The 14,265-nt window shown below is 38.1% G+C and overlaps 2 protein-coding genes across 3 annotated transcripts in view; one reads left to right on the top strand and one right to left on the bottom strand.

Moving 5' to 3' along the window:
- Positions 1 to 14,265, top strand: part of PRKG1 (protein kinase cGMP-dependent 1) — a 1,360,211-nt gene that overhangs the window by 1,124,385 nt on the left and 221,561 nt on the right. The window lies entirely within an intron of this gene.
- Positions 5,019 to 13,279, bottom strand: LOC128639978 (homeodomain-interacting protein kinase 4-like). The gene is made up of 2 exons (XM_053692269.1): positions 11,969 to 13,279; positions 5,019 to 5,441 (listed from the first exon to the last, which is right to left on the bottom strand). The coding sequence occupies exons 1-2, from the start codon at positions 13,277 to 13,279 to the stop codon at positions 5,019 to 5,021; spliced, it is 1,734 nt and encodes a 577-aa protein (XP_053548244.1).

Below are 14,265 nucleotides of genomic sequence, written 5' to 3' on the forward strand. Positions count from 1 at the left end.
TTGACACCCCCTGCTGGCGGCCGATTGGCCGCGAGTCTGCAGGGAGCGGCGTTGCACCAGCAGCTCTTGTGAGCTGCTGGTGCAATGCTGAATACGGAGAGCGTATTGCTCTCCGCATTCAGCGAGGTCTTGCGGATCTGATCCGTACTGTCAGATCAGGTTCGCAAGACCTTTGATAAATAGGCCCCAATGTCTTTACTACCCCTTCCCCAGCTTTGTACAACCAACATTGTTATGTTAATATACTTTATAACCTCTAAACCTCTGCCGGTTTCTAAATGCCTGCAGGCCGCCTGTTATCTCAATACATTTTATTAGCTTTTCACAGCCAGGCAGTGCTAGTTCATGTTTGCCATATAGATAACATTTTGCTCACTCCAGTTGAGTTACGCATGAACCATCACTTATTGGCTAAAATATAAGTTTGTATAAAGCACTGAGATAAAGGGGCCAGTCTACAGAGACAAGGAAATCATAGAGGTAAAGAGTAGTATATTAATATAACATTGTTGGTTGTTGGTTATTCAAAACTGGGGAATGGGTAATAAAGGGATTAGCTATCGTTTTAAACAGTAAAACATTTCAAATTGACTGTCCCTTTATGATATTTTTTGTTAATTTTTTTGAAAAGCTTCTTGAAAAATGTGTTTGCTTTGCTCTTGGTCTAACATTACATAATTATAAGGTAAAAATGTAGTAATAAAAAAAAGGTGCATTGTTAACAAGAATGCCTTACATTCAGGAATCACAGCTTTGCAGACCAGGAAAGACTTGGTGGCGGGATTGAATAAATCTCTTAGAACTAGTCATCAATCAATGAGCTGCTGATTTGCAGCACTGCTCCATATTTGAATGTTCTCTTTAAACAATTCTTTACTCTGGCTGTACTGTGCTAAGGAAAGCCAGAGAACAGCACTATTTGAAGAAAACAGCCTAATATGGAGCAGTGGTTCAAAGCCATGGCGCTAACAGTTTATTTTCCAGGCATGCTGCCTTTGGCACCACTACAATTATATATTTAACCGTCAGAAGAGATAAAGGGGCATATTTATCAAGCTCCGTATGGAGCTTGATGCCCCGTGTTTTCACTTGCCGGAAAAAGAAGTTATGAAGCAGCGGTCTAAAGACTGCTACTCCATAACCTGTCTGCCTGCTCTGAGGCGGCGGGCAGAAATCAACCCAATCAAATACGATTGGGTTGATTGACACCCCCTGCTAGCGACCGCGAATCTGCAGGCAGCGGTATTGCACCAGCAGTTCACCAGAACTGCTGGTTCAATGATAAATGCCTAGAGTGTATGCTGTCAGCATTTATCGATCTGCAGCGGACATGATCCGCAATATCGGATCATGTCCGCTCGCACATTAATAAACAATTTATCACAAAATACTTAAAGTGTATAGTTTTTTTTCATTTTGGGCCATATTCCATTGTTTGAAATTCTAAAAGCATATTTATTCTTTACGTGGAATGTGCTGTTTGAAAATGTTATAGTGTTTGTAAGTTATAACAAGCACAGTTACTGAAATAGACATGTTAACAACAAAAGTCTGTACTATTCCTCATGCAAATCATATATATATATATATATATATATATATATATATATATATTAAAATCATATGACAGTTGTATGTATGCATTTTTTTTATTATAACAAATAACACAAAGACAAAAGGTACAGAGTTATACAGTACAGTAAAGGGATACAAGTACAGCTTGTCTAAGTTTCTATAACAGGTTGGCTAGGATCAATATACAATAGTAAAAAATCTTGATTAGGACACAGCACTAGAGAATAAAGAAATATCGAGCTTCTTGAAGTATAAAATGGACCTTTATATCATAATGTCACAGTGTCCGGCAAAAAACTAGCAACGTTTCAGACTCACTGCTAGCATGATTAAGGGCTAGCACTCAACCCGAAACGTTGCTTGTTTTTTGAATTCCCTGTGACATTAGGAAACAAAGGTCCATTTTATACTTTTTTTTTGTTTAGAATCAGTATACAACCAATATTATGTTGTTAAAACACTACATAGAGATATGTAGTCACAAATATAGAGAACATAGGGTGTGTACCGCTGTCAACTGTCCTCAAGCATTATTTAACATCATATGTAATTATGCATACATATACTTATATTCTAAACATAACTAAACCACTCTTTGCATTGTATATGGACAAATCATGTGATGGAAAATAAATAAATCCCTAACCCTACTAGAAGTAGATAGAAAACCCTGTTTGTATGTGTGTGTGTGTTTGAGGAGATTCCTTCCCTTTCTCCTGTTGTTTTTTTTTTTTATTTTATTTATAATGGGTTTATTAAAAGTTGAATTGATTGGTTACCTTAATGTGAAGAATAAAAATTAAACCTTCATGATTCAGATAGTGGGGCCGATTTATTAAATGAAAGCGGATCATGTCCGCCCGACATTGCATACGCTGTCTGCATTTATCATTGCACAAGCATTTCTTGTGAAATGCTTGTGCAATACCGTCCCCTGCAGATTCGTGGCCAATTGGTCGCTAGCAGGGGTATCAATCATGATTGCTGTCCGCCACCTCAGGGGTGGAGTACAAGTTAAGGAGCAGAACTCTTACGAACGCTGCTTCTCAAAGTAAAGTAAATTTAGATGATAAAGAGCCCTGTTTTTAAATCTGATTAAAAACAGGGGCATCAAAATTTACATTTCACTCATGTTGTGAAAATACTTACCTTTTAATCTTGACAGCCGCTCCAGCGATTCCCCCGGTCGTCGAAAGCCTCTTCATACGTCAGAAATAATGGATCGGTCATCCTCCAATTTACTTTTATCATCAATTTTGTTTTGTTCTCTTGGTATTCTTAGTTGAAAGCTAAACCTAGGTAGGCTCATATGCTAATTTCTAAGCCATTGAAGGCCACCTCTCATATGAATGCATTTTGACAGTTTTTCACAGCTAAAGGGCGTAAGTTCATGTGAGCCATATAGATAACATTGTGCTCACGCACGTGGAGTTACCCAGGAGTCAGCACTGATTGGCTAAAATGCAAGTCTATCAAAAGAACTGAAATAAGGGGGCAGTCTTCAGAGGCTTAGATACAAGGTAATCGTAGAGGTAAAAAAATGTATTGTTATAACTGTGTTGGTTATGCAAAACTTAGAAATGGGTAATAAAGAGATTATCTATCTTTTTAAACAATAAAAATTCTGGTGCAGACTGTCCCTTTAAGATGTTTTTTTTGCAGTTATATTACATAATATTTCATATTAACTTCAGTTTTCATCAAATAAAGTATACTTCAAATTTGCTGATGATACTGTGGTTTGTGTGGTTGCTTTGTTTAAATATCTTCAGACACATGTTGAAAATGTCTTAAACTGATTGACATCACATTTTTATTGTTTTTGTAGTAATAACAAAGTATTAAATTGAAGCCACATTTGTGTATCTGTTCAAAAGTTATAATCATTTAAAATTCAAAAGCTAACGTAGACTACTCCTTCGAACTTTAAAGAAAATTCTTCTCTAGCTCCAAAAAATAAACGGCCCCTCAAATATTTTAGTTGGCTCCTAAATTTCATGTCAACCACTAAATAATGATAAAAAAATACATATTGTTTATTTAACTAGGTCACATCAGCTCACCAATTCCTCCTGCATGTGCTAGTTGGATAGGGTTACTTCTCAATCCATGAAATATAAAGCAGCACAAAACGTCGCCCTACTGGCTTTGATCTTTATGTTCTAATAAATACTAACAAACACACATAGTGCTGTTGGAATGCTTAATTTAAAAAAACAAAACATTTTCTTCTTAAACAGGAAGAGTCCACAGCTGCATTCATTACTTTTGGGAATTCAGAACCTGGCCACCAGTAGGAAGCAAAGACACCACAGCCAAAAACTTAAATACCTCCCCCACTTCCCTCATCCCCCAGTCATTCTTTGCCTTTCGTCACAGGAGGTTGGCAGAGAAGTGTCAGAAGATTGAAGATAGTCTCTTATGGAGGTTAGTACTCTTCGAAATGGGACTGGAGTTTTAAGTAATACCTGTCAGCCTCTCAGTGAGAGCATGGATGAAGGTTAGAGTCCGGAGATGCAGGGAGAGTCTTTCTGCGAAATCATCCTGACTCATATTAGCATCTCCTAGGCAATCAGCATTGACTAGTTTTGCTGCCTGCCTTTAGCCACTCAAGTTCATGTCAGAAGTGAGGCTACTATCTGTAACACTTGAAGGGCCGTGTTCCTGTTCCACAGCGTAGATTCCGGTAAGATTGTTTCATTTTTTTTCGATGAAAGAAGTCAGGGTCCCAGTGGGACTCCTTTATCTTATGGAATCAAGGCTTAATATCTCCTGAGGGGGGTTATTGAACAGGGGGGACTTTAATCATGTTTGTTATGTGATTCTGTCTCCTAATGTGTAGCCGGGGTCTTCCATCGATCCGGCTGGTGAACATTCTGTCTTCCGTTATAGACTAGCACATTTTTGTGTCCTACTAAGGCATGTTTTGGCGGTGCTGAAGGATTCCGGTCCTAGTGGGCCGAGGGATCCTCGGTCTTCTGTACCAGATGGCAGATTGGGTTAGACGTATGGGGATGAAGTGTGCCCATTCTCCTTGGGCATTCACCCTGGGTGCTGCCTTCATTTTATTTGATCAGGTTAGGATGTGTTTGATTTGTTTTAAGAAGCTCATGTCTGTTAGAATTTTCCGTTTTGGGAACGTTTCTTCTCTGGAACTGATACTTGCGATTTTGTGGTCGCGTGGGCACTTCCTCGGAAGTTGCGCATTACTATATAAAGACATAGTTATGTTTATAGTTTGTTATCGATCCCCGCGGGGGCTTCAATTTTTCTTGGACCTTGAACAGTTCCGGAGTGTTCTTGTACCAGGCAGGTACTGGTTGGACGCTAGCTGCTGTTCCTTACGGTTCATGTCACCCACATGGTGCCAGTGTGCCGGTTATACTGTCGGGTGATGGATGTTTACTTTGTCCTAATGTTAAGGGTTCCGGGCTCGGATCCTGCTAAGGTTTCATTGTGGGTTCTGGAGGTCCTTTGGACTCGGAACCAAAGTTCTCCATTCCTTTATAGTTTGGAGGTTTGGATGACCTCTGGACGTCTGGGGTACCAGATTGGATGGCGATTTTCGTTTTCACTCTTGGTGTGTTCTGGACGTTGGTTCTTGTGGCATAGTCACAGTACATCTTGTAGGTTGCTGGGGCTAATTTTTTCCCTTCTTGAGTGGTCGGGTCATCTGGTTCGGGAGCATGTCCTCCTTCCTTTCCAGTATCTCGCTCACTCTCATATATGGGAGCGCAGGGGTTTGGGTTATTCCATTTTTCCCCTGGCATTTTCCCCTGGTCAGCTTGTCTAATAGGAGTTGTGAGGTTACCATCGTTATTCCTTGTGCGGTGCAGGGATTTCCGAGAGGCTGATCCTGTAAGGATCTTTGGAGATTATGCCGTCTTCTCAATTTAGGGCTTCTTTGGAGCCTGTCCCTTGTAATCTCCGGGGTCTTTAGACTCTGGGGTGTTGCCCTTTGACCATCTAGGAGATCTAGCTCGTAAGGGCTTGCAAGCAGAGGGTCCTGCGTTCAGATCCACCTTAGGGTGCTGGATGCCATTTTCTTAGGCCTGTTAAGATGTCCTTCTAGGCTCTTTGGTCTAAATCTATTGCGAGTGTCCAATGTCCAAAGACATTGGGATGTGAGATGCACTGCCCAGGGTGCACTCCTCCATATGAGGCAGCTTGATGGTTCCTCAGGGGGTTAGAAAATTTGTCCTGTTTCGGTTCTGGGGGTCTGGCTTATGGCCATGTCTCTTGCCTGAGATTTCAGGATCCGGATTCTGGATTCAGTCCTGGGCGGTTTAAGTTCAACCTTTAGGACTTGGAACATCTGCTTGTCCCTTCATGAGATTTGGTTCCGGCCTGCCGGTTAGTTTTACTGTCTCTCAGACGGGATCCTACAGTGTTGTCAGGGGTAGCTATTGCACCTTGATGTGGGCTTGTGGTTGTTTGTATCAACTGAGCTGGGGGTAAGGGCTGAATGGTCTTTTCTCCATTGGTTTGGGTTTACCGTTTCTCTACATCCTCTTCTCCATGCCTATGGATGGTGATGCGGTTCCTTTGCGTTTGCCCTCCTCCGTGCACCAGCATTTTAAACACAGCACTTGCTCAGAGAGCCTAAGGTACTTGTACCATCTAGCGATGCTTCACATGCACGTGCAGAGAAACTCTCAGGAGTGCAGAGGAACTCTCTGCCTCGCTCCACAAGAATCTCCCCTAGTTTTAAAAGCTTCAAGTGCTCCCTGAAGACTTTACTATTCAGGGACGCTTACAACCTTCACTAACCTTCCTATATCTCCACTGCTATCCCCTAAAACCCCATAGCATGTAAGCCTATGAGCCCAGCTGTTTGTAGTTCCCAACAGTGCAACTCTCGGCAGGACCCTCTCTCCCCATTTGATCTCTGTAATCGTTTTTTATATACCACCCATGTTCATAGCGCTGCGGAACCTGTTGGCACTCTACAAATACCTGATAATAAATAATAAATAAATAAGAGAAAAATGTTAACACTAAAACAGTGATAACGTTTACTAGAAGCATTTTTGCTAATACATGTATATTGCAAATATGTTTCTATTCAAAGATGTAATAAATCTATGTGCGTTTAAATTCTGACTGGAATGTCCCTTTAAATACACTTTTAAAACATCTATAGCTTTATTAGAAGCATTTTTGCTAATACATGTACTGTATATAACACAAATGCTTCTATTTAAAACTGAAATGCATCCATGTGAATTCTAATTTTGGCTGGAATGTCCTTTAAAAAGCAAGATTCCAGTGACCTCTCCAGACACCAGTAAGGTAGGCTCGGGAGTGTGTGTCTTTAGCACTATATGTATAATATTGTTACAAGCATTGTTGCACAGAATGCTGCCACATAGTACCTCTGTATGCTCCCAAGGGGAGGAGCTAAGTTTCAACAAAAGAGACCAAGAGAAAAGTAAACATGATAACTAAAGTAATTTGAAAAGGTCCTAGAATTGTACATTTTATTTTAATCATAAAATCTAATATTGCCTTCCATGCCCCTTTAAATGTTATGTTCTTCATACTGTCAGTGTTTTCCCATATTTAATAGACTAGACAGTCTTCTAAGATACCCACTGTCAGAGAACTATGACCACCATGCAGACACATTACAGTAACTACATACAGCAATAGTCCCAATCTTAAAGGGCCATAATACCCAAATGTTTAAACACTTGAAAGTGATGCAGCATAGCTGTAAAAAGCTGACTAGGAAATATCTCCTGAACATCTCTATGTAAAAAAGAAAGATATTTTACCTCAAAATTCCTCAGTAGCCACCTCCCATTGTAAAGGATTTCTAAGCAGCATTTTAGTGTGTCTGTCCTGGGGCAGCTTAGGGGATGAGCCTCGTGAACGCTCATATTATTTCACCAATCAGGTAAAGGAAGCTTACTATGAAATCTCATGAGAGTTAAGTCAAATCTCATGAGATCACAGTAAGAGTTCATGACCTCAGCACTGCTGATGCTGATTGGCTGCTGTTCATTTCTTCATTTTTTTTTTATTTTTACCTGCAGCTGGGAGCAGCTGAGTATAACTTTTTACACAGAACTTACTCTGCTAAGCTGAGGAGATTGTGAGGTAAAATATCTTCCTTTTTTACATAGAGATGCTCAGGTGACATTTTCCTGTCAGCTTTTTACAGTTATACTGCATCAGTTTCAAGTGATTTAGCACATGAGTATTATGTCCCTTTAACTGTCTTCTCATTGGGTCAATGGATCATCCGTAAGCAGAAAAGAGATTTGCCCGCTGATGCTTTTTGCCAAAACTTTCAAACTAACTTTCCTGCACTAATATAGCTAAAAAAATGTCCTAATGTACTGTATAACTCTTTCATTAGTACAAGAAACCCCCCTGGACATCATTGTAAGGTAGTTTATTAAGGGATTTATTTATAAAGCCGTCCTGTTCCCCCCAAGCACCTATAAAAGAGCCATTAAACAAAAGAAACAGCTTTTCTCTGGTTATCATTAAGGTTTACTGTTCCTGCTTCCACTGGGACAAATAACTTTCTATGCTTTCAGTGAACAGATATTTTGTGTCATACTATGCTGTGTGTTCCGTTTTATAGCTTATGAGATCGGCATCGTTCCCTATAAATCATTATTGTAAAAATATGCTAAGGTGTTTCACACAATGTACAGGGATTTGTAATTTACAAGAAAGTATATTGTTTTTATCTATTGATTTATTTTTGTATGTGATGGAGGGACTGATCCGTTCAGGATGATTAACAAGCACTGGTCTTGCACTGATGCCCTGGAGCTGCCTTTAAAGGGATACGAAAGCCCAAAAATAAATGTTTGAGGTTCAGACAGAGCATACTATTCAAAAAAAGTTTCCAATTTACTTCTATTATCAAATATTCTTTGTTCCATGATATTCTTTGTTGAAGAGATACCTAGGTAGGTGTCTGGAGCACTTACATGGCAGGAAATAGTGCTTGCAAATGGATGACATTCTTGCAAAACTGCTGCCACATAGTGCTCCAGAAATGGGCCGGCTTCAAAGCATACGCCCCTGCTTTTCAACAAAAGATACCAAGAGAATGAAGAAAAACTGATGAAAGAAGTAAATTAGAATAATTCAGATAGAGCGTGCAATTTTAAACAACTTTCCAATTTATCTCTATTATCCAATTGTCTTTGTTCTCTTGGAATCCTTTGATGAAAAGCATGCCAAGGTAGACTCAGGAGCAGCAATGCATTACTTGGAGCCCAGCTGCTGATTGGTGGCTGCACATATATGCCTCTTGTCATTGGCTCACCTGATGCGTTCAGCTAACTCTCATAAGTGCATTGTTGCTTCTTCAGCTAAGGATACCAAAAGAATGAAGCAAATTTGATAATACAAGAAAATTGGAAAGTTGCTTAAAATCATATGTTTTAACTGAATCACGCAAGAAAATGTTTGGGTTTCATGTCCCTTTAACTACATGTTTAATGTAGTTATATTGTTTCATTTTCTTATATACAGTACATTGAAAATAAAATACACCAAATGTCCACATTTTACATTTAAGGGGACAGTCTACTCCACAATTTGTCATTTTAAAAAATCTAGATACTTTTACTACCCATCCCCCAACTTTGCACAACCAACATTGTTATAGTGTTATATATCCTTTAACTATCTACATTTCTGCCAGCAAGCCAGTGTTAGTTCATGTGTGCCATATAGACAACACTGTGCTCACTCCCCTGGTGTTATTCATGAGTCAGCACTAACTGGCTAAAATGCAAGTCTGTAAATAGCACTGGGATAAGGGGGCAGTCTGCAGAGGCTTAGATACAAAGTAATCATAGAGGTAAAACGTATGTTAATATAACATTGTTGGTTATGTAAAACTGAAGAAATGGCTAATAAAGGGGTTATCTATCTGTTCAAACAATAAAACATTTTGAGTAGTCCCTTTAAGGCATGTTTTTGTTTACAACTATTATTGCAAAAACTAATATCCTTAAATAGATATTTTATTGGAAATAAGCAGATGTATTTTAATTGCTTCTATTAGTGAGACTCAGTACATTGTGTCTGCATGTTGTCAGAGAACAAAACTCACATTTGTAAATCAAAAATAGTATGTGCCAAAATCACAAATAAAGCAGATCATCTGGTTAATGTTCTGTTACCACCTGGGCTGTAATTTTTATTTCCAATCAGTAGCACTGCAATTATACCTAATGCTTGGCACTGTCACTTTTAACGGTTATGCTATGATAATAGTAATTTAAAGGGATAGTCTAGTCAAAATACAATCTTTCATGATTCAGATAGAGCATGCAATTTTAAGCAACTTTCTAATTTACTCCTATTATCAATTTGTCTTTGTTCTTTTGGTATCTTTATTTGAATGTAAGCTTAGGAGCCGGCCCATTTCTGGTTTAGCACCTGGGTAGCGCTTGCTGATTGGTGGCTACATTTATACACCAATCAGAAAGTGCTGCCCAGGTTCGGAACCAAAAATGGGCTGGCACCTAAGCTTACATTCCTGCTTTTTCAAATAAAGATACAGAGAGAATGGAGAAAAATTGATAATAGGAGTAAATTAGAAAGTTGCTTAAAATTGCTCTATCTGAATCATAAATGTTTAATTTTTACTAGACTATCCCTTTAAAATTTGTGGAAACACTTTTTTTATTGAAAAGTGGTTGATTCACAGATTAGACTCATGTTAGAGGTGTTAAGGACAAAGGGGTCTATTTATGAAGCAGCGGATGCTGCCTCCGACCCACTCCGCTTCAGTTCCGGCTGAAGCGAAAGTTAAAAAGCAGCGGTATTTTAAAAGCAAGAGATAAGGCACTGTGATGCTCATTTGCATATGGTTGCCCAGAATCCTCTGCTACAAGTAAAATACAGGTTGGAGGATTTCTGTCAAAAAAGCTATCAAATCTGTATATTGTGATTTCACAGAAATGCAAAAACATCAGGCAAACAAAACAAAAAAACTTGTTGATACATTAACCCGTTATGGTTAGCTGAACATGCAACACTCAGACCTTTTGTATTACCTAGTTTATTAGAGGTAGATTCTGAGATTTTCAGAAGTCTCTTTAGCTGTGTAACAGATTTTACTTGTTCTCCTATGCGGAAAAAAAGGCATAAGGGTGTTAAAACTTCTTTATTGTTACCAGGAAAATTACAGTAACTTATACACACGTGTGCAATCATAACACGTGTGCTTTTTTCATAAGCTCTAATTATTTGAGCCTTCTCCTTTTTGCACCACTGTGGACCACCCCAGAAGAGACCTCGGATGAAGGTTCAGGGCACTTACACTTTTGATAGTGTGGACACAATACAATATGTTCCTTTATATTTCTGGAACGTTTCCTTCCATGTTTATGCTTGCAGACTGTCTCGCAGATACAGCTTTTGCTACAGCTAATCTCTTGAACTTGCATTTCTACTTGTAATTTTCTTTTTTCTGTAAATTCCGAGATTGACTGTGTGTTTTTGTTGAAATCCTCTGTCTGTGGATAAAGAAATGGGTAACTAATGATGCTCCAAGAATTTTTCACCCTCTTTTACAAAAGGTGAATTTTACCAAAATACATAACTTGAAACATATACTCTATTGCGTTTTGTAGGTAAAATGATCTTAAATTGTCTATCATTTAATTTATAAAAGTCATTGAAGATTGCAAGTCGTTATAGACTTCAGTAGTTTTCTGGATTTCAACTATATCTTTATACTCTGTGCCAGGGCAAAATACTACTGATGTTATCAAAATCAGCAATTTAAAAGTTGCTTCTTTATTTGTTCAAATTTGTCACAGGATAACTGAATTTATAAGAATGCTAAAGATCTAGATCAGACATCCTCCAACTTGGCCCTTCAGAGGTTTTGGAACTAGATTTCCCATGATGCTCAGCCAGCATATCAGCTGGCTGAGCATCATGGGAAATCTAGTTCCAAAATCTCTGGAGGGCAAAGTTGGAGGATGTCTGATCTAGATTATAGCATACTCTCTACAACAAGGATTAGCTACCTTGGCACCCCATATGTTTTGGAACTACATTTCCCATGATGCTGGGACACTCTTTAGGCTGCCTGAGCATCATGGGAAATGTAGTTCCAAAACATCTGGGGTGCCAAGGTTGTTGACCCCTGCTCTACAAGATAAAAAAGGTAGATGGAAGGAGAGCAAGAAAAATTGTGGAGTAAAAATAATGTGAAATGGAGAATTTATGGGATAAATCAGAAGAAAGTTGAGTTAATAGGAATGAAAACTGGACATATAAGGCAGTGAAAAGAGAAGCCTACTAACTATAGCCATTTTGGACTTTTGGACCAGGACCAGGTTGTTAAGAATATATGTGAATGTAAATTATAAATGGACTATGCTTTATTATGAATATTACTCACCTTTACAGCAGACGATGTGGGTGATGTCTTAAGCAGAATCTCTTGTTCACTAGCACTGGACTCAATTACTTCATTCATCAGTGCTGCAAAATCTTGAGGGCTCTGACTTTCCACATATATTATATCGGCAGACATATTGCGTGGGTTAGAATGCTTACTAGCAGTATAATGGTCTGAAGTGTTGTTGGGTACCCTTTTAATTTTCTTGTATGCTCTCTTGAGGCTCTGCTTAGAAAGGTGATAATAATTGGTTTTCTTATAGTTCTTCTTCATTTCCAACAGAGAAATATAAGGATGTTCCATGGCAGTGCCAGGATTTATCCGTTCATTGGGGTCCCAAGTCAGCATCTTTTTTATCAAATCGATCATATTATTTAGATCATCTTGTTGAACTTGGTACTCAGCATTAGATTGAAAAAGGTTGTGTGTATGTAACACTCTCACCTGGTCCAAAGATTTTAGAATAGTTTTCTTTTTTTCTTGATGTTTTATTTTGGTTTCCCAAGGGTACTCGTCTTTTGGTTTCAGTTTCCATATGTTCCTCCATTTTGTGTCTGTTTCCTTATTAAAAAAACGGAATGATTTTCTACCTGCCTCCAATAAGCGATTGCTTGGCATTCCTTGGGTATGACAAATATAACGAATTTGGTCATACTCACTTTCTCCAGGATATAGAGGGTGTCCGAGATTTAATTCTGCAATGATGCATCCAAGGGACCAAATGTCAACCTTCTCAAAGCAGGGCACTCCTAAAAGGATTTCTGGAGATCTGTAGAAACGGGTCTGAATGTAGGGTTCCTTCACATTTTGAATTTCCTTCAAATAGCTTGCAGATCCAAAATCAATTATCTTTATTCTAAATGGGTACCTTGCATGGTTAACCAGCATTATATTTTGTGGCTTCAAGTCTGTATGCAAGATAGAAAGCTCTTTTAGCTTTGAAAGAGCTTTTAGAACTTGCATTGTTATTGTCCTAATATGTCTTACGTGGAGAGGGGCAAAATCATTTTCCATCTGAAATTCAATCAAATTTTTTTCCAGCTCTTCAAAAACCAAATAGAATTGTTTATGGTCATTGAAATACTCATAGAAGCGAACAATGTGCGATTTGTCGGAATCTAATGTTCTTAAAGCAGACAGCATGTTGATTTCGTATATAGTTTCACTTCTGGAGACATTGTTCTTGTGGATTTTGATAGCAACGAATTCCCCATTGCTCCTCTTCCTGCCTTTCACCACCTCTCCAAATGTCCCTTCTCCCAAAAAGTTTATAATTTCATAGCAATCTGTATCTGAATACACGCACTCCATCTCTGTGCTCAGACACAAGCTTTGCCTACATCCAACTGATCACTAACTGTAAGATTTAAAACTTACCGATTCTTATGTAACAGTTGGCCAAGTTATATTGTTACCAAGCACTCAAGATTCTATTGTTACTAAGCAGCTTCTTAAAGGGCCCACAACCCAACCAGATAAAGAAACATAGGAAAATATGCAAATTTTTTGGGATTAATGATTTTATAATGCTATGTCGCCTTAGCACATGCAATACTATTATTTCACAATGCTAAACCATCTTTATTTGATGCTTTCAGCAAATATATGTGGCTATTTCATCCAATATATTTTAATTGTTGCTAGTGGGTTTTTTTGGGGGGGGGTTTGTTGATCCATCCATAGTTGCCAAAACTTATGCTTAGTAAATCTGACATTATCTCAAGTCATAATATCAGGAATACAACAAACACAGATCATTTGCCATTAACCCTTGACTTTTTTTAATCAATTATTCGTAAAGTGATGGTAAAATGTAAACAAAAAATTCTTATTAGGATAGATTATATATATTTAGCACAGTCTTTTTTTGTTTAAAATTCATTTTCCCCCAAAAAACTTAAATATAATGTTATTCTACTTATTGCTCCCCCAGTCACCTTCCCGGCCTTGATCGGACATCAATGCACTTTATGACTATTTAATTGTAGAACTAACTAACTACCTATAAAGAAAGTTTTACCCAACAATGACCCCTTTTGGTAACTGACTCTAATTAGGTGATTAAATTTTAGAAGCTTAAACAGGTACAAATCCCCAAATCCAGAATTCAAATATCCAAACTTATTCTGAAATCCAAACATTTAAATTAATATTTAAAAAAAAAAAAAAATATGAAGAAGTATTATTTTTTTCCTAGTTGTAAGTCACAATCTTTTCTGCCTGTGTCTTTGGCTTGATTTGTGTGTTCTAAAATGCAAATAATAGTCTATATTTATTTAAACCAAATATTACCTTTC

This window comes from Bombina bombina, chromosome 9 (genome assembly GCF_027579735.1).
Source record: "Bombina bombina isolate aBomBom1 chromosome 9, aBomBom1.pri, whole genome shotgun sequence".
Lineage (NCBI taxonomy): Eukaryota > Metazoa > Chordata > Amphibia > Anura > Bombinatoridae > Bombina > Bombina bombina.

What these genes read in the sequence shown, in the direction of transcription:
- LOC128639978 (XM_053692269.1), bottom strand. Translation starts at nt 13,279, where the DNA reads ATGGAGTGCGTGTATTCAGATACAGATTGCTATGAAATTATAAACTTT. An exon ending in CCACATCGTCTGCTGTAAAG is followed by an intron (nt 5,442 to 11,968) that starts GTGAGTAATATT and finishes TAATCTCCAAAG; the next exon opens with ATCCTTACAGGATCAGCCTC.